The 21,250-nt window shown below is 35.0% G+C and overlaps 2 protein-coding genes across 2 annotated transcripts; one reads left to right on the plus strand and one right to left on the minus strand.

Annotated features, from left to right (window-relative positions):
• Window positions 1-756: 756 nt before the first annotated feature.
• On the plus strand, window positions 757-11,362 carry rgs5a (regulator of G protein signaling 5a). Its single transcript, XM_079628315.1, has 5 exons — window positions 757-979; window positions 2,547-2,660; window positions 3,496-3,557; window positions 5,146-5,312; window positions 7,928-11,362. The coding sequence occupies exons 1-5, from the start codon at window positions 936-938 to the stop codon at window positions 8,087-8,089; spliced, it is 549 nt and encodes a 182-aa protein (XP_079484441.1). The 5' UTR covers window positions 757-935; the 3' UTR covers window positions 8,090-11,362.
• A 4,572-nt stretch (window positions 11,363-15,934) lies between these two features.
• On the minus strand, window positions 15,935-18,627 carry rgs4 (regulator of G protein signaling 4). Its single transcript, XM_079628266.1, has 5 exons — window positions 18,475-18,627; window positions 18,037-18,153; window positions 17,859-17,920; window positions 17,154-17,317; window positions 15,935-17,059 (listed from the first exon to the last, which is right to left on the minus strand). Exons 1-5 carry the CDS (start codon window positions 18,516-18,518, stop codon window positions 16,811-16,813), a joined length of 636 nt encoding a protein of 211 aa, XP_079484392.1. The 5' UTR covers window positions 18,519-18,627; the 3' UTR covers window positions 15,935-16,810.
• Window positions 18,628-21,250: the final 2,623 nt, after the last annotated feature.

Consider the following 21,250-nt stretch of genomic DNA (forward strand, 5'->3'; position numbering starts at 1 on the left):
CAAGACAACTGTGTCTAAATTTTCCATTATCATTCCTCAGAAAGAACACCAATATTTTTGTTATACTTTATACTTGCGGAATGTTTGAGTACACAAAAAGAATATGCCTTTCAATTCTTTCTTTTGATTTATTAGATATATTTATAAGTGAAATGCAAATATTGCATTTAAAGAACAAAACATGAAAAGTGGAAAGCAAATTTTTGATAAATAATTGTAAAATATAGTTTGCCAATGTATTGTTTATGCACGCATATATTTGAAGATTATTTGTATAAAAGTTTACTGTAAATTGCTCGTTTTTTTATGATATTGTGCTTTGTCATTTTTTAATACATTTACCATTTTTATATTTTTACCTCCAGAAGTTACCATTCAGTCTATAACAGGTCTATAACTTTACAATTTCTGTATGTTTCTCCATCTCAAAAATGGAGTTATACTCCTGGTTAGATAGCTTGTAGTTAGTAATAGCCTACATAAGACAGTTTGACTCTCTTAGATGATTATATTTTTTTAAACAATACAATGTATTTGATACTACAGATGTCAAGCTTAATCACAATAAAAGTGATTTAAAGTAAAAATTAACTAAGAAATTAGTTTTATGAATTCACTTTACAAAACAGCTTTTTATGTTTCTATTAATAGCCTAACTAATTTTGTGTTGCTAGGCATAGATATAGATCTAAAGTGTACTGATGTTACAGTGCTTGGCAAGTTTAAAATGTCCTTTCTTGTGTTGATTATCTCCAGAGCTCTCTCAGCTCCCATTGTAATTGCAAGCCAAGACTTGATTGGCTCTCGAGTTGCTGGCTTTGGGCCAGACTTTCTCCATATAATAGAGGGGAGCAGAACGACAACTTCTAAAAGAGAGAGGAGACATCAACTAATGGTGGTGGACTAACACTGCAAACAAGTGAAAAGCTCAGAAAATGTGTAAAGGATTAGCTGCCCTGCCCCAGACATGTCTGGAAAGGTAAGATCTGTAAAACATCTTTTGCATCATGGATTCATTTGAAATTCACTCCATGTCAGCTACATATTTCAATTACTTTTAAATGACCAGCCTCCTTTGGGATTTAATGGTTGTGTATTTTGCAGATATTTTGCAATATCTGTGTTTTCTGGAACAGCTGGTAATGCTAAAAATGGTTTAGGTAGTGCGTATTGATTATTGCATATGGGAAGACTTTACTTATTTTTTTTAGTTCAAATGTGTTTTCTGGTTAAAACTTGTATGTTTTTTAAGTTAAGTAGAAACTTAAGGACTTGATTTATTGAACCCCTATTTTTAATGTTTAATATACTGTTTATAAGTATAAAATATACATGATTTTTCACTTAGATAGCCTTCCTTTTTGTCATACAGTTGTTACTTTCTTTTTTTTCTAGTTTTGTCCTTGAAAACATCAAGCTTCCCAAACGTTACCAAAGACCAGAACACACTCAACTTTGTTTAGTTCTCTGCTCATAACAAGATTTGGAGCATAATTCCAAGTATAGCAATGAGGACATTTATTGTAACTGTTGAGCCATATTCTGATTTGTGCCATTGGCTCATTCATTGTCTAAACATTATCACTGTTCTTGACTTTGGTCTTAAAGCTTGGCCTGAGGCCTGGAGTACTCCTGAGAAGTCTATTTGTACATCTGAACGACAGTTTTAAGGTGGCAACATGTGGTGGTTTATAATGTTACATTATATAATTGGGCCATAAAATCAAAATGTTGGTAACACTTTAGTTTAGGGTCCAATTCTCACTATGAAATAGTTGCTTATTAGCATGCATATTACTAAATGCATTTGGCTGTTTATTAGTAATTCAAGCACATATTAATGTCTTATTCATGACCATATTCTACAACCCTTAATCCAATCCAATACCTAAACGTAACTATTAATAAGCAGTGATTATGAGTTTATTGAGTCAAAAGTTGTAGTTAATGGTTAGTTAATAGTGAGAATTGGACCCTAATCTAAAGTGACTAATCTAGACTTTGTAAGAAGAGAAATGTGTGCATTGACGTCAGTATATTTTGAGCAATAAATCAGTCTGTGGCAAAAAGATTCAAGAACAAATCAGCAAGTTTGCTTGACATCACTGCATCCGCAGTCATCTGGGAGAAATATGTTTTTTTTTTTTCCCAAAACCGTACAAAAGGATATTACGTCTGTTCTTAACTCTACAGCGACTGTGAAATGGGTCTGAACTGACCGCCTTGAACATATGGTGTTTTATTGTGTGATCTGTCAAACTGTAGCACTTACTGGACTGATTACAGCTGTACAAGTCAGGGAGTAATAAGCAGTGAAGAAAAGGATTTTGTGGCTGGCGTGCAATTGAACAAAGACTAAATAGACCCAATTATCATTCTCTGTGTACTTTGAGAGAAGAAAATAGATGAGTTAGGCTTATATTATATAATCTGTTGACAGGTATTGTACGTTTAGGAAATGTCTTCATATATTACATCATAATTGTTTATAAATGTATGTTAAAAGCTCTAATGGACATCCGTATTTGTGTTTGTGCTGTCTTCAGGGCTAAGGAGATCAAGACTAAATTGGGAACTCTGCTTCAGAAGCCAGAGAATTCCATCGACCTTATTATCCCCTACCAAGAAAAGCCTGAGAAGAAACCAGAGAAGCTTCAGAAGTGAGTTCCTCTTGGCTCCCTTTGCCTCTCCTAATTGTTTTCTCTTGCTCTCTCTCTTTCTCTTCAGACTTCAGATCTGCGTGTGTCTCTTCGCATGTCTCGCACACTCATATAGACCATACAGTCTGTGTATACAAAGAGCCTCTTTAAACTGAGGTCACCATTAATTCGCATGCATACTGTATATATTATGTTTAAGTTTCAAAACAGCGCTGAACTGAGTTTTGGAAAATGTTCTGTATGCACTTAAAGGTGAAAATGACCTCTGGATGATTGTTCGACGTTTGCAAGCAATCATCCTGAGATTTCTTTCCACCTTTAAGTACAGAACATTTTGAAAGCTCAGTCCAGCTCTATTTGAAGTATGGAGAAAAAGAGTGAATAGTAGAGAGCAAGGAAGTGCGTCAGAGAGACAACATTGGGAAAGGCCATGTTAGTAAATCTTGTAATGGAAAGCTGCAAAGAGTCTGTTTATAATGTAAATTGTGTTCAAATTGAGCATAAACACTTCAGCTCCCTTTTAATGCCTTATGCAAGTGTTGTTAATAGGGTTGAATTGTTATTGTTATTCAGGCAGAATAGATAGCATGATAATACATTGTGTATAGAAAACACAGTTACCTCAATAAAAAAAACTTGTATAAGCTGTTTAAGACCTTTTAGACAAGAAGAGACGTGAAAATAAACGTATATATGTACTGTACCACATGTAATGCGAGACTGAGCCCTACTTTAAAACAACACCCAAAACAGCTTGTTGTATATGGAAACAACTTGTTGGCCAAATACGAAGGGGAGGAAAAACAAAGTGACGAAATGTGCTTGTTTTGTTCAGACCCACACCTGAAGAAGCGGCCCAATGGCGCGAGTCCCTTGAGAAAGTCCTCTCCAACAGCTGTAAGTATGATGATTATCTTAAAGGCCATTTGGTTGCATTTTTTACATCTTAAATGTTCTTTCAGGCGTGACCAATCATGGGAAGGTTTAGTTTATCTGTTGAGTCTGTAGTCTGTAAAACGCATTTTAAAACGTTGTTTATATCTGACGGTTGAGAACCAAAATCTATAAAGATGCACTGATGCACTCGATTCGGTATGTGTAAACAGCTTGTCCTTGAACGGCCACATTAAGCTTTAAAAGCTACACATCTATGATGAGAATGTTCCTAAAAGTAGTTTAGAACCATAAAAAGAAGATTCTCTCTGAGTTACACACATTTTCTAAATGAGAACATACCATAGACTTCTAGGCTTCGTTTATGAGTTCATTATAATTTCTAGCCTAACACTATCCCTATACCTCTATTGGACTTTTTGCATTGCTTTATTTATTAAATGTTTTTTACAATTGAAGATGTTCCCTTGAGGTTTTTCTCCTTCTTCTTCTTCTTCAGATTTTGCTTTATTCTAGGGACATTTCTAGAAAGGCACACAAACAAAAAATCCACAGATGAATCTGATGCAAGATTGCAAGAAGAAAGTCCAATAGTCTGAGCAATAGACGCTAGAACTTATTTTCTCATTTTACCAACACCAAATCAAACTTGACTGCCCAAAATATAAATGATTGTTATAGGCTTACCAGAGTGAATCTGCGTAAGTAAAGGACACAATTTTGAGCACTGTTTTTTTTGTTTATGCATTTGCTTCTGTTGTGCAGCTTTAAAGTGTATTTCTTATCAGCAGTAAATGATCAAACTTCAATACACACTTTTGACACCAACAACATTCAACTTAAATTACACTAAACTGACTTTAAAAAAATGAGTTGAATCTTGTATAACTTAATTAAATTAAATTGCTTAACTTATTTTGATCAGTTTGATTAGCAATGTAAAAACACATGATGTCATAACTTATTATTGATCATAAAAAAATGTACAGTGAACTCTTCTTTTTTTCTAATGTTTGTTGTTCTTTACAAAAACACAAGCAACCCTATAAAGAAACAAGAAGGCAAAATATCATGTGTCTGCACAGAAGGACTGAATTATTTCATTATTCCGTTCCAAATAGCTGGGAAAACAAATCTTTGTCATTTATTTGATGATATGTTTCAAAGTATAATTGCAACAATTTGCCCTGGCAAAATTGTTCATTTAATTTAAGAAAATTGTTCGCAGATTAGCCTATGGTTATGCCATATTGAAATTTTATATATTCTTCCATTCAAATATAAGAGCATGTCTTTTTTTGAAGTCTAAAAATAAATCTGCATTGAATAGTGTATAATTACATTGATTAATCCACAGAGGTGAATCATGTGGCACTTGTATGCCTCATGCTGTTATATAACACGAACTGGAGAGAAATTGCATTAAGGGCTGCGTGCCTTAGGCGTGCACAGCGGTAATGTTTGGATAAGGATGTTAAGAGCCGTTGGGACAGGGGTCTCCGGTGGCAGCGTGTCACCAACACATTAGTACAAAAAGAACACACAGAGCTGTACTCACTCTAATAGCTTTTCCACATTTTTTATTCCATAGACGGCCTGGCCACCTTCAAGAGCTTTCTTAGATCTGAGTTCAGCGAGGAGAATATTGAGTTCTGGGAGGCTTGTGAGGGCTTCAAGAAGACCAAGTCCCCCCTTAAAATGGCCACTAAAGCCAAGAAGATTTATGAGGACTTCATTCAGACCGGTGGGCCCAAAGAGGTTTGTTTGTTTTGTCACTGATTTTGAATGTGCTAATCACAGTTCAGATAAAAAGCACCGTGCTTCAAAGGTACAGTAGAAGGAAGCAGTTCTCCATCAGACCCTTTAATCATCTCCTGTGAAAATATGTTTCATATCAGTGGTTTAGATCACTGTATAAACGCTGAGGCCCTAATCTCCCCACTGAACGTCCCCAAGGAGATATAAAAAAACTGTAAAGTAATTAAGTATTCACAAGCTTTTTTTAAGGGAAATGAACTTTGATTAAAATAAATATACCTTCAGGACACTGAGAAAAGTTATTAGAGCTCAATACATATGGCTGCAACTATTGATTATTTTGATAATTGATTAATCTGTCGATTGTTTCTTTGATTAATCGATTAATCAGTGGAAATATCCCAAATTTGGGCTAGTTTTGGCCGTGATTGGGCGGGTTTTGAATTGCAATTGGGCTGGTTTTGTTAAGCAAACCTGCCAACCCTTGTTGACAATTTAATAATGTATAATGAAAACGATTTGGACATTTACTGCCAAGGTTTCCTATTCATTTAAGTTGTATGGGAAGAGCGATCTGGAAGGTGCGTCTTTGTGGGCGATCCAAACCCATTTCATTGGTATTGCATTTTCCAAAGCTTTTTTCCAAAGCTTTCTGAGGTTCGATTTTATACATTTAACTTGGGTAGGTTACTTGGGTAGGTTTAATCGGTAGGTTTATGGAAAGGTTTGGGCTCAGATTTAGGAAAGGAATTATCAATCTTTATGTATAGCCTATTTAAAATGGTCGAGGAACGAGCCGACTGATAATATTTTAAATACATACAGATTGATCATTCTTTTCATAAACCCCTAACCTTTAGCATAATATAAACCTACCCATAACTTATTAAACCTAACTCTAACATATTTTACTTTTCATTTTAAACAACCAAAAGTCCTGTCGAAATGCTGTTGCTAGACAACCAATTAAAGTCAACGTCAACTGGTAAAATTTGCATAGCATGCACGGAAAAGATGACTTTTGTGTATAAAGAGTATACACATGAAAGCATGAACTCGTGCTATATACACACTGCCAACTCCCCCAGCAGCTCACTCTGTGTTCTCCGTATTCTCCGTATTAGAACTGCAACAACTAATCGATTAAATAGATTAATCGATACTGGAAATAATCAAATCTGATGATCGATTAGTCGTGTCTGCACGTTGTGCACGGAAACCATTCACCACCTCGCTTTACAGCATTGTACAACATTGTTGTACAACATTGTTGTACAATGCTGTAAAGCGAGGTGGTGAAAGGTGGTGAACTTTTGCTAATGTTGACATTGTTTCCTCATCAATATTATGATCCAACACTTTATATATATTCTAATATTACCATTTTGTAAGTACAGCTCCTTGTTTTAACTTCATGATTGTTGGTTACTTATACGTGACCCTGGATCACAAAACCAGTCCAAGTAGCCAGCAATTCGTTGTATGGGTCAAAATTATCTATTTTGCAAAAATCATTATGATATTAAGTACAGATCATGTTCCATAAAGATATTTTGTAAAATTCCTATCGTAAATATATAAAATATTTATTTTTGTGAGTGAATGCAGCACAATCGCAAATATAACTTTAAAGGCGATTTTCTCAATGTTTCGAATTATCATCATCATGAATTTTATTTATAATGCACTATACATTTGACATCAAATCTCATAGTGCTAAATGAATTATTATTATTTTTGCACCAGATTTTCCAAATATTCCAGATTTTCAAATAGTTGTATCTCGGCCAAATATTGTCCTATCCTAAAACATACATCAATGGAAAGCTTATTTATTCAGCTTTCCGATAATGTATAAATCTCACAATAGATTTCAGCATCTCAAGCTGGATGAAAGATAATGAAAATGGGGATTTCTACTAGAGTATTAGCCAGCCCTGTTGAAAAAACCAACATAAACTAACATGAATTCCATGTTGGTCTAGGCTAGAGCTAGTATTGTGCTAGTCTATTTGGTGGACTAGCATGGTCGTGCTGTTTTCATGCAGAACTGTGTTGGTGTTGCTGGTTCACCAGCACTTCTGCTTGCATGAAATGATGCCATTTTAACATAACTTTTGCTAATGTTGACATTGTTTCCTCATCAATATTTTTGTTACATATTGTTTTTTTAGCTGTTTCTGTGCATTCAATATTATGATCCAACACTTTATATATTGTATATAAATTTAAAACTACTGTATAGATGAGTAGGGCATAGTCAAAACAAATGGAAAGAGTTGTGCACTATGCTGCTTGCAAAACTTTTTTAAATAACATAAGTCAAAGACATTCTAGCCATTTTTCTATACCAGATTATGTAAGGAAACTAATAAAATCAGTATAATAGTCAGGGGGAAATAGAGTGAACCCACAGGGAATCAGTTCAATTGCCATTTGTGTTCTTCTCGCACTAGCTATTCTGAGAGGTTGACTGCTCCACAGCCCCCCTGGGGTTCTCAGTCACTGCCAACGTTGACATAATGTGTTTTTTACTCATTATATTTGTCCAATTTGCTGCATCTTGAGACTGACTTTTATACACTTCTTCCTTATTACCAACATCGTGCTTTTAGGTGAACATCGACCACTTCACCAAAGATGTGACTTTGAGGAACCTGGTTGATCTTTCTCCCGCCACCTTCGAGCTGGCTCAGAGCCGGATCTACACCCTGATGGAGAAAGACTCCTTCGGTCGCTTCCTGAGGTCTGAGCAGTATCAGGAACTCCTCAAGTAAACTGACTTGGCCAGCTGCAGGGAGACTCTCTTTTTGGTCCCTTCACAGTCTTAAAACACTTTTAACGTCTTTAATACCCACTTTTTGGCACATTTATAAAGCTCATTCAACGATACCACAGTTGTTTATTTGGTGTAAGTGGAAAACACCGGGCACAGTTGCAATGTCTCCCTGCAGCTGACTAAGGCGGCCCGTTGCTAACAAGAACATCTTAACATAAATTTGTGTAAAATCAATGTGATTCCTGCCCAGTGCTCTGAATGTCAAAGTCAAGAACTTCAATAAAAGTTAACGATCAGGGTTTAAGAGACAGTATACATTGCTCCTCATAAAAGTGTGATTTGTCATTAGCAGACATTAAATTTGTGCAAGCGCAAAATGCCAAAGGTTTGAAGCGCCTCTTCAAATCTTCTATACATGTCCTATTAATTGGAGTCACCATCTTTTCTGACCCTTGTAGACTAAATAAAGACTGAAACCGACCCCCACTTGTAATTTATGGCTTTTCGGGTAAGTGCAGAAGTGGTTCATGTACATATGATGAGGACGTTCTGACCTGAGTATCTAAGCAGCAAGTTCATCAAGGGGAAGAGTCTGGGAAATGGGAACGGGAGAGCGTAGGCCTTTTCTTGGAAATGTCTGTGTTAATATTAAAATGCCCAAATGGTAAACCACAGAAAAACATGGAGGAAAAAAACCCACTTACTGAAAGCTTCACTATAAGTCAATGCTTAGAAAAAAAGTGTGACATGTTAAGATGCACTCCAGTCTCTGGGAACTTGTTGTTTGGGTTACCGCTATTGAAAGTTGCTAAGATGGCTATATCAAGGAGGAGGGAATCTCTATAAAGCACTGGGCACATACTTTTTTATTCTAAAGGAAATGTTTATTCCCATGACACTTTTAAAGCAGAACACGTTTAGATTAAGTCATGGAAACCCAAACCATTCAAGCGATTTTCCCCCCGACTTTCTACAGCAAACATTTATCACTATAGCATAAATATACACACATTGTAAGACCTATACTAGAATGATTACTGCAAAAATGTTATTGAAGTTAACATCTATTATTTGCTCTTAGCGTGTGCAGCCAGTCATAATTTGTAAGAAGTATGCAATTTATTGCAGTCTGAACGGCATATCAAAAATATGTGTGATATTCAGTGTCCTTTTGCATGTTTTTTAATTATTATTATTTAAAATGTGTTTCTCAGACACTTATACTCTTGCATGTTTCTTTATTATACTGTGTGTGTACCTGTGTCACTAAACCTAATAACATTCATTCATACATGAGCATGGTTGGTGCTTACAGAAGTCCTTACTGATGCCCCACAATGCAAATTTTTAGTTCACTGCAGGACAGGTTTAGTTTAATATGGCTATCATCACCTAAACATAAACTAAGAAAAAATAAATTAATTCGGCAAGAATTCTAAGAGCAGTTTTAGCTCTTTTAGTTAAAAGGGTTTTTATAATTATTTTAAAAATGATTAATTTTGTGGTTAATAAATAATACAATTCAAGCCTAATAAGATTGTCAGTAAGGACTACAGAGTACCTTGCTTATTCAAGAAATCTGCATAAAACTATATGCATGTATGTTTGTTGATCATATAAAATCCATAATCACATTAAAGTTCTGAAGATTTATTTATTTTTTCATATGTACATTTCAGCAACGATTCATTTTAATTTATTTTCTATAAGATTGATTGTCTGATTGTTTAATATTCAAGTTAAAAAGTACCAAGATAAGAGTGTGTCCTTTCTTTTATTTATAAAAAAAATAATATGATGCCTGGATTTGTCCTTTTCTTTACCATGTAATTCAGACACTTAAACGTTAAGCTTTTGGATTTACTCTGTTTTCCTCTTGTCCTGAATCATCGGAATTACTCAAAGTTGCTTAATGGTACTCCATTTCGCAATCATGCGAATTACAGTAATATTTGTATTCCCAGGAGAATATTGTTAAAATGCCAAATTTGAATAATAATGCAGCTGCTTCCTGGCTTCCTGCGTGGAAAGCTCTCTCGGCCTTTTCATTTAGCCTCTCGAACAGAGCGTTTCATTCACACAACCATGATAAGATGGAGTGGATCAGTGTGAAGAATAGAAAGAGAGAGGGAGAGGTGGAAAATTGAGATGAAGCAGATGGGCGATGGGAGGTTGCCAAAGTAAACAGTGTCAGACACAAACATGTTCACATTCATTACCACTCTCATTCCTAGAAATAGACGTATGATTCGTGACTGGGGGTCAAACCCCTTGAGGATTGGCGGAAGTGAAAAAGCATTCCTTCAACCATTACTGAGTTGTATCCTAAATGCCAAAGAAAAGAGCATTTCCATTTAGCTTTGTCCAGACTATAGCCAAAACCGTTCTTTATTAAATTGTTTTTATTTGTGCTGCTCTTTTCAAAGACAATAACTCCTTTGATTTAAACAGCACACATCCATTTATTCTTTCCTTACAAATTAAATGACTTAAGTTAGGCCCAATTGAAAAGGGTTAAAGGGACTAAAAAAAAGCGTATTAGCATATCAAATTAAGTAGAAAAGCACATACAGTGGCCCTAAATCGTATTCAGAAACTCTAGGATGCTTAAAAATTTGTTACACTCAAAAATGTCAGAATGTATTTGTATTAGTGTAAATGTCACACCAATCTGAAACTGCAATATGCAAACAAATGATGCAAGAGCTCTTCCTAGAGCTAAACTTACATTTCTGCAACTGTTTTGCTGTTTAACCAGTGTTTTTTAGTTGATAAATATATTTTAAAATGCAATTTATTTCGGCGATGACAAAGCTGAATGTTCAACAGTCATTACTCTCTTCAGTGTCACATGATCCTTCAGAAATCCTTCCAATATGCTGAGTTGGTGCTCAAGAAACATATCTTATTATTGTCAATGTTGAAAAAGTGGTGCTGCTTAATGTTTTTGAGGAAACCGTGATTCTTTTTTTTTTCAGGATTCTTGGACAGTCTTTACTGTCACTTTTGGTCACTTTAGCATCCTTGCTGAATAAAAGTATAATTTCTTTTTCTTAAAAAAAATAAAATTAAAATAAAGAACTTGACTCCAAAGTTTTGAAGATAATGCATAAAGTCAGCCCATCAAATGACTACATTTTGAATAATATATTGCTTTATGATTTAAATAAGCTTGTACAGTATTTATTAATGTAAAATGTAATTGTTGTCAAATGTTTTGCTTGAAATGTGTGTTTGTGCTATATTCCTTTAAAATAAATGGGGGGACTTCAAACTGAATGCACATAGACTCGTGGGTATTGAGGTTCCCATGAGAAAACAAGCTTATAAATCATACAGGATGAGTTTTTTTTTATTAAATGTAAAAAGGCAGAACGTTTTTTGTGATGGGTTTAGGGGTAGGGTTAGTGTAAGAGAACAGAACATACGGTTTGTAAAATACAAAAACCATTACGTCTATGGAGAGCCCCCACAAAGATAGCGAACCAGACGTGGACCAGGATGCTAATCGTGCCCTTTTGGCACAATAATGTCGTGCCAGCTATTTGTGCATGCACACAAATGGAAACAAGTGTGGCTCGAATACACAAAAACAAAACCAGGAACCAGATAATGACAGTGCAGGGCTCAGATGGAAGGCAAGATAATGCTCTGTAAATACTCACTTCACATGGTCATTTGCGTAGTAAAACCAGACCACTCTCATTAAAGAGACAGCTGTGAATGTCCAGTGTTTTTGATGGCTACCAAGATTTACATAGGAGGATATAAATTCTAGGAAATTGAAATATTGAACTGGTAAGTTTGCCTTGTAAAACAGTTGCTGTTGTTTTTTCTTTTTCTTTTAGCAAACACCTAAATATACCAAACAATGCTATTATAGTGATAGAGCGTGATGCATATCATTTGCACAATGTGGTAAGACTTTACAATAAGGTTCCATGTGTTAACATTAGTTAACTAAACATGATCTATGAAAAAATATGGTCACTTTATATTATAATTATAATTTTATTATAAAAAATAATTGGGTTACACTTTATTTAACGGTGTCTGTGTTATAGTGTAATTTAAGTATTGATTAATAATATGTATTATTATTAATAATTAATAGGATTAGGGTTTGGTTTAGGGTTAGGGTTGCATGCAATTATGCATAATCTAGTAATTACTATAGGAACATATAACATTGTAAAAAGGACACTATAAAAAAATTATATTAGGTACAGTGTACTTATTGTGTTGATGTTGCATTGCAAAACACTTATATAAAGGTTATATGGACTGGTTTTGTGGTTGGGTTTAAGGGTGGGTTGAGGAGTAATGGAAGGGTTAACGGTGTAGATAGATGTAATTACATAAATTAGTCACAGCTGTAATTACAGCTTTTTTTAATTGTTATATATATATAAGTAAAATGTAAAAATATGTATGCACACAATTGTCTTGTATCAAATGATTCAGTTACATGTTAGTAGTTGAAGACCAAACAGTTCTAAAGCATATATTAACCATTTATGTTCATTCAATATTTGCTGATGCATTATTCAAATCAAAAGTTGTATCTGTTAATATTATTAAATGGACATGCAGCTGACATGAACTAACAACAATTGCATTTGTATTAACTAACCTAAACAAATATCAATAAATTGTGTTACAAATGTAGTGCTCGTCATTAGTTAATGCATTAACTAAAGCTAACTAATGGGATTGTATTATGTGTTACCTAAAAATACCTAATCTGATATGGTTTTATGCACCAGAAGTTTCTATGAAGTAGTTGTGAATCACAAAATGACAATGTTTATGTCCGAAATCGCCCCCTTACGTAGTGGATGTCAAAGCTTCTTATAATGGTACATTTTTGGGATTGAGAACCATTATATTGTTAGAAAGCACAAAACCATCACAAACAGCACCTTGTTAAACTGGACTGAGGGAGTTTTTGCACTGAAATGCAACTCTAAATAATTCAAAGCCCGCAAACTCATTCAGCCCCGTAGTGTTCCTTATTAAACGTATTTTTTTCAGATGCAGATTATAATATGGTCAATTCTTTTTTTGGGGTTCAAGCAAGTACAATGCTGTTCCGTGTGTATGTTTCTGCCATTTCAAAAGCTGCCCACTCCAATAACACAGATGAAACAGGCACTGCAGCACCTGAAGCGCCAGAGAAGACTGTAATTACATCAGGCCTGTGCTGAGCCATAATGAGCAGACTCTGTCCTGCAGCAAGATCCTGCCACCAAAGAGAACACAGAACAGAGAAAACGGAGATAAATCGCTGGAGAAAAACAGCCTGTTCTCTGCTTCAACCAGACGCTCGTTTGCTCCTCTGGAACTGCAGGTAAAGGAAAAACATGTCGTGCCAGTGTACATGAGGGGTGCTTAGAAGTCACACATTTCTTTTGGGGATGTAAAACAGCTAGATAGTGATTTTTTTTTTTTTTTTTTTTTTTTTTTTTGTAGGTTGTTTTAAACACGGTGTGTGTGCACATTATGGGACTCAAATAACTGAAATGCCCATCAGATATGCAAAATTACGACTGTGATGATAATGGCAACATCCATAATGCCCTTCACTCAAAGTCATCATCTCAATTCTACTTGCCCTTTCCTTTTTGCTGAATTTAATTGAATTGAATTGAACAGAAAGCAGGGTGCAAAGAGGCTATAGGCGCCTCGGGGTAATGTCTTTCCCAAAACAAGCACCATCACAATTAATTAGTTTGAAGTTGGAGATGGATTATATACTCTTAAAGGGGTGGTAAAGAATGATTTCACTTTTCTAACTTTAGTTAGTGTGAAATGTTGCTGTTTGAGCATAAACAACATCTGCAAAGTTTCAACGCTCAAATTTCAAAGCAAAGGGAGATATTTTCTAGGCACAAAACAGTGCGTTTTTGCAAACCCTCAAAAAGTGACAACTTTAACGTGCTATATAAACATGTCTGTGGGGTATTTTGTGCTAAAACTTCACACACACACTGTGGACGTCAGAGATTTATTTTACATCTTCTGAAAATGGCATTTTACCACTCCTTTAAAATAATGGATCCAGTCTCGTTAAAAAATCCACTAGAAACTCTGTACATTTGGCTGGGGATGAAGTTGGAAGATGCCTGTGTATAAATAAATAGTTTTCCTTAAGTGAGATTGAATAGGCTTGTTTTGAAGCATGCGTAAAGTGGGCTCATTATCTGCTACAATCACAATAGAGTCGTTTATGACATATGCTTTCAATATTGTAGCTGCTGTAAATACGTTGTTTAGATACCAAAAGCGAGAAAGGCTTTATTGATACAATAAAGAGTGTTTTGAAATAAGCCGAAAATGGTATATCATTTGCTGAAGTTATTTTCAATTTGAGTATTTGTATATTTTCCTCAAAAAATAATGCTGTGTTTAGAGTATTTTCATATAATGACAATCCTTGTTCTATAATTTTTTATAGCTGCTACTTTATAGTTTCACTGCAAGGCGTCTTTATACCTTGTATATTATAAAAAAAAAAAATAATCCAGAAATTGGCTTAAAAGGACATCCTCACTGCCTTTTAAATTATTTTCAGTAAAGCTTTTTTTAATCATTTCTCTTCACAGTTGCTACATCAATCGTGTTTTCAATCATCATAAACTTTAAAAAAAACATTTTCTTTGTAGGCTACAGATCTGTGTGAAATGTACAGCAATATTTCATATTAATCATTTTCACTCATCACTTAATGTGTGTATGCTTTCCTTTGAATGTAATGCATCTTTGAAGAGGTCTCATCATTTGTTTACATCCCTAGATTTTCTGCTTTGCACTTCAAAAGAGATCAGAACTAAATGTTCCCATCCATAGTCGTCTCGAAAAGAACCCACTCCAGCTCAGCCTCTTTGAGCACTTTGATTTCTTACAAAAAAAATAACTCTTTGCATTGGTTTATGAAACAACAAGTGATGAGACAGAGGGAATGGATTAAAGAAAAGACCATTGTTTGTTCTCTCACAACTTTTCATCAACATCTTAACAACACTCCTAATAACAACCATGTGTTTGCATGTAAGGTCACGTTGACTTTGTCATGGTAACCTTTTCTTTTACTGTTAAGAGTTTTCTATAAAGCTGCCTTGAAACGATTGTGAAACGCGCTATACAAATCAATGTGGATTGAATTGAAGAGTTGTACATCTGTCTTTGAATCCTTTCTTTATCTGTGTACTTTAGGAAGGAGACATAATGAACAAATTGTTTCTGGCATATCTTTGAATAGAATACTTTCTGAATGTGTCAATATTACTAGTTAATACGTAATCTTAGTGACAGTTTCAAATAGTCTTTTAGGAATATCTGAGAAGAGGCCCATGAGAGAACTTATATTTTTTGAGATATCTGAACTTCCTGTACACTTTCACTCAATGTCCTAAACATCCACGTCCACCAATCCTCCATTACGTCACACTCAAGTTACATTGGGGCTTTTGAGAGATAATTGACATGACACTTTTAATATATTTGGTGGAGGAAATGTTTCAGTAATGAGAAACTTCTCAGTAATGAGATACAGATGGCAACCTAATTAAATGCCAATTCTTAAAAAGTAAATACTAAAAAAAACATTCTGTATAGATTATGTGACTGTAGCATCTTTGTAAAATGGTTTTCAGAAACAATTCTTTAATATTTAAATGACTATTTACTGAAGATATATGAATGGCTCTTTGCTCTCTCAAAAACCCTCAATATGCTCAAAATTGTTGTTTAAAATCTTAAGACTAAATCTTCAAATGCAATTTGTTTCAAAATGTAAAATGCAGATGTTTTCTGTTAAATCATTTCGGAGACCATTTGAATTTTAGGATATTATTTTATTCATAAATATGACAAAAATAAATATGGAACCAGTAAACAAATATGTAAACATCTCACATGTGGCCGTTGATAACCGGAGCATTTGTGATATAATATGTAAAGTCTGCCTTACAGCCGAGACACAGTTTCACAACCGAATGCGTCGTGAATCATTGGCAATGACAGGTAATACATTGCACATGCACATTTATCACATTCATTTGTCATTTTGTGGATTATGATGGATGGCCAATAGAAAAAAAGAAAATGCTGGAAAGTTCACATTTTAAGGAGAAAGAAATTACATCACCTTTAAAGTTAAGAGAGCTTATACATTAACATATATACATACTCGTATTACATGACATTACAAGGTTAAAGAGAATACAATTGGTTATTGTTAGTGATGTTGATGATGCTATTCTCATCGTGGCTCAAATAAAATCCTAAACACAAGTCTTTTCCCTTCTGTAACAGTCACTTAGTTGTAAACTACAACACATGTATTGTTTTCCCAAAGCCAATTCAGGGAATTTTAAGGTTGAATACATGTGGGTTATTTTTTGTTGTTGTTTTCAGTAAAAACACTGCCTGCATAAAATCCATTCAGAAGATGACTTTCACTCTCAAGAAGTCACAACATTGCTGCAAAGCTAAAAGTGGGAAATAGCTTTTTGCGTAACAAGTTCTGCCCCAAGTGTCTTGACTAAAAGGCAAATGTGTTACGATCGCAATGGCTGAACCATCTAATGACGTCTAGTTTGGCTCTGGCTTCCAACCATTTTTTATTCATAAACATGAACAAGCGTTACAAAGCCAAAATGGATGGAAATCACATTATGGCAAAGTTCGTCATACACTTTGTTCATCTAGGGTCAGATTAGGCATAACTAGGCAGGCACCGACTGTGGTCAGAAATGTGTTGCTTTCCTTTCTTCTCTAAACTACAGGGTTTGTTGGGTGTCAGTGTTTGAGACAGTTCCAGGAACAGTTTAGATTTCAGGAAGCGCCTGTACGAGTCCTTTTCCATGAGGCTGAAGATCTTACTCTGAGCCTCCTCAAAACATGATGCGTCACACCTTTCCAGATTCTTCCTAGCCTGCTCTCTGGTGGCCGAATCCAAATTCACCTAAAAAAAAAAAAAAAAAGATGAATGGAGATTTATGAGGACATGTTATATGCGATAAGCGAATAGACCTAGTGCAGTCGAGCAGTGCTCTCACCTCACTGGGGGAATCGGCATCAACGTATTGCTCAAATATCATTTTAGCTTTCAGATTCATCTTGTCCACTGATGTCTGCTTGAAATCCTCACAGGCCACCCAAAATTCAATGTTCTCTTGACTGTACTCAGACTGTAAAAAGGAAGCGAATGCCCTCCGACCATCTGAAAGAAAAGAATTTAAGACTCAATATACTGAATAGAAAATATGAAATAAGATTAGAATCGAATATAATCTAATAGAATTCTGAAGACATTCAAATCTGCATCTAATCTCATTATTCAGAGGGAGCGGATGCTGAGGAGGTTTTGGAATGAAGAGGTCAAGGCTTTGAGTCTCTGCGGACTACCCTAGTGGTTGATGACCCCTGAAGCCCACCAGAGCAGAACATTCGAGCTCTTCAGGGGCCACCAGCGCAGTCTGCGGACACGTAGCACGCGCGCTCTAGAGCGTGAGAAAAATATGGTCATGGCCTGTCAGAGCGATTATAAACATAGTCTCCGTTAACAGAGACATTAATGAGGCCAAGGGCTCTTTGACAGCAAATACAAGGCCGAATAAACAAGGGGCAGTGCAGAAGTCTCAGGCTTTCTTATTAAGCCATTAATAAGCCGCAGCCTGTTCATCATTAACGCATGCTGGTTTCTAAGATTTAATCAGGAGCTGATTTTTTTTATTGCATAACCAAATAATCTGGAAGCTTACCATTATTTTTGATCAGGTTGTTAAATGATGTTTTCCATTTCTCAGTTTCAACAGGAGAGATTCTACAATCAGATGAAGAATTAATAACCAACATGTTCAATATAATATAATATAATATAATATAATATAATATAATATAATATAATATAATATAATAGCCATGTTGCTCCAGCCTTACCTGTTCACCACTGTGACCTTCGCCTTCTCCTTCTCTTTCTCCTTCAAAGCCTTCTGCTCTTGAGGTGGATCTGGCTTTTGAAGCAGAAAGCCAATCTTATGCTTTATGTCTTTGGCGCTGTTGAAGAAAATATGTAATTAAATTAATATTTTGGCTTTAAAAACTCTACTGTGAAAAACAAAATTATGGAAAGCAAAAGTAACTTATAAGTAGCTTCTTTTCTCTTAAATATATCTCAAATGACTGCTTCTAATTTACTACAAGCATAATACACTCTTTTCCTTTTTCCATAACTTAAAACAAATATTGAAATATCAAAACAACATATGTTGCTATTAGTCCACCTGAGAGTACAGAGTATAAAAACATATAAAGTCTTGAAATATTGAGCTAATAATAAAGAATATCACCTATAATTTGCAGTGAGCTTATTCATACCTTTTTAAGCATGTCGCTGGGAGGTCTGCAAGCCCTTTACACATGTTGCTGGTGCGTAGTACAAATCCAACGCTACAGAAAAGAGTGTGTCACAAAGCAGATCCTCAAATCTCAATGCAGTCTCCTCCTACAACTCTTCTTTTATACAGCCCCAGCCTTCACAACAGAACAGCCAGCCAATCACAAGAGGCAGAAACCAAGCAGATGCAAAACCAAAGTAATTCCCAAAGTTTTTGAAAGTAAAGGAGTTTGATGTGAACTTTCCTTTTGTTGAACCTAAATCAATTTATGATGTATAATAAACATGTGATGGATTTTTTTTTTTTTTGTGGTGTACTTTCACTTCATTTTTTTAATGCATTAACAAAACTACAAAATGAAATAAAAAATAAGAAAATGTATTTAATATAAAATAAAAGTAATACAAAAATATTTAAATAATAAAACATGGAATTAAATGGAATAAAAAAAACTGTTTGGGGGCAAACTGTTTTTCTTTTTTAAGGAGTAGTAGAACTTACAGTGGTTCATATGTCATTTATAGAGCTATATATATATACTAAGCTTCATGGTTTAATTTTTTTCACCCAAGTATAGTTTAAAGTTCTCTACGCTTCTTTTTTTAAAAATTAAAAACATTTTTAATGCAAATCTTATATTCTCCAAATGTCATGTTTGTGTCATAATATTGCCATTATTCACCAGAGCGGTCTGAACAAACAATCACAGCACAAAATGTACCTAAACACTTTGACTGACCTCCACGACACCATGCAGCCTTTGAGGTCAGAGAAGCAACATTCTCTAAGTTGTCAAATACTTGTGGTCTCCATGCTCAGTTTAACTTGTTTGAACCCCTCTATGACCTAAAGAAATGGATCTGTGATAAGAAATAAATATTACACATTAGGACCACTACAACTGAGAATAAAGCTGTGGCACAAGGCAACTGAACATTTGTTCTGTCCAAGTCATAAATTTCAATAAATCCTTAAAGAAATATTTCCTTTATATCAAGACCCCATTATTATTTTTAACTATAGCTGATCACGTCATGACACAAATCTCTTCATTGGAAAAAAACGAATTTACATTCAGACCAAAAGGAAAAGGCGAAAGGCCAAATTCTGTAATTATATGGAGACAGGAACAGACTGCTAATCACTGGCTATCATTATCCTGATTTACAGAGGTATCAGATCATGCGGCAGGTCAGTGTAAGATCATCTAATACCCTTCCACAAAGGAAATGCACTTCTTTTTAGAATGGATGGAAGCATTAAAATCCTGATAGCAAATAATTTATTGCAAGAAAGACATTCTAACTGCAATTTAGAAATATTAGAAACATTTCCAAACATGTTGTCAACATTTGGAGTTAATTACACATCGCACATTGTAAAATATATCTTTGTGAACGTAGAAAGTTCTCAATTATCTGAATGAACCAGTTCAGGAAGTAATTAAGAAACAATAGTTTGATTTGCAATGGGGGTTGAATAATTTATATTACAACTGTGTGTGTATATATACTGTATATACAGCCTTTCAGTTGTTTGCAATGAACAAATCAAACAAAAGTAATTGAAATAGCTCAAACCAATGATTATTTTAAGTGGTTTCCCCGAATTAACCAAAAATTCAACTTCTACATACTTATGCAGTCTCAAAATTATTCAACCATAGAAACCCTCACAACAGCATAAATCTGCAAAACATGTGTTCAAGGGCTTCATTAGTTGCACCAGGTGTGTTTGAGCTAGAACACATGGAATATTTGAACTGGCTAGGGGTTTGTTGAGTGTCACGTTTGACTGCATGATATTAATACGGCTAAGTCAAAAGAATGGTCCAAAAAGTTAAAAGAAGATATCATCGCCCTTCACAAACAAGGAACAGGATACAAAAAGAGAGTGAAGACGCTAAATGTTCCTAGAGACACCGTTGGAAGCATAGTTTGCACATTCAAAGTGAAAGAAACAGTGCTCTTGGGCTGCTTTGCATCCTCTGGAAACCTACAAGATATGGAAGGCAAGATGGATTCATTGAAATATAAAGAAATCCTAAAAAATGTCATGCCGTCAGTGAGGAAGCTGAAGCTTGGGCGTCATTGGACCTTCCAACAGGACAATGATCCCAGGTATACCACAAATTCCACCAAGGCTTGGTTGCAGAAGAAGTCCTGGAAGAGTCTACAGTGGCCATAGAACCCCATAGAAAATCTCTGGTGGAATTTGAAGGCGGCAGTCGCACCACGCAAAACCAAGAGTATTACTGAACTGGAGGCCATTGCTCATGAGGAATTGGCTAAGATTGCTGCCAGAAAAACGCTGCCAGAAGCTAATGTCTCGTTTGCATAACAGCAAAAGGGTGTACTAAAGATGCTTGCCATAAAGGGGTTGAATAATTTTGAGACTGCAGAAGTCATTAAAAGTTGCATTTTAAGTTGAATTTGGGGGAACCACTTGAAACATTTGTTGTGTTGAGCTATTTCAATATTTTTTTGTTTGATCTGTTCATTGCAAAAGTCTGTTAATTTTGCCAATAAACCTGAATTGCAATGGGGGTTGAATAATTTCGATTACACTATATTGATTCAGTCACATTTCATCTTGCTTCTCACATACAGACTTTGTCCACAAAACTTGCTTAAAAGCACGTCTCTTCTCACTCTGTCCTGTTCAAATTGTTGTTGACACATCCATGCAAAGTATTGAACCAATCCTATCAATAGCTCTGGTTAGTCAAATGCCTAAAGACAAACCTGTGACTTCAG

This window comes from Phoxinus phoxinus (assembly GCF_949152265.1).
Source record: "Phoxinus phoxinus genome assembly, chromosome: 11".
Lineage (NCBI taxonomy): Eukaryota > Metazoa > Chordata > Actinopteri > Cypriniformes > Leuciscidae > Phoxinus > Phoxinus phoxinus.

Bases quoted from the DNA above. Each gene is read 5' to 3' on its own strand.
- rgs5a (XM_079628315.1), top strand. From the start codon at position 936: ATGTGTAAAGGATTAGCTGCCCTGCCCCAGACATGTCTGGAAAG. The intron at 980-2,546 runs GTAAGATCTGTA...TGCTGTCTTCAG, and splicing joins CCCCAGACATGTCTGGAAAG to GGCTAAGGAGATCAAGACTA. The intron at 5,313-7,927 runs GTTTGTTTGTTT...TCGTGCTTTTAG, and splicing joins AGACCGGTGGGCCCAAAGAG to GTGAACATCGACCACTTCAC.
- rgs4 (XM_079628266.1), bottom strand. From the start codon at position 18,518: ATGTGTAAAGGGCTTGCAGACCTCCCAGCGACATGCTTAAAAAG. The intron at 18,154-18,474 runs GTATGAATAAGC...TTTCTTCAACAG, and splicing joins CCAGCGACATGCTTAAAAAG to CGCCAAAGACATAAAGCATA. The intron at 17,060-17,153 runs GTGAGAGCACTG...TTTTTTTTTTAG, and splicing joins ATGCCGATTCCCCCAGTGAG to GTGAATTTGGATTCGGCCAC.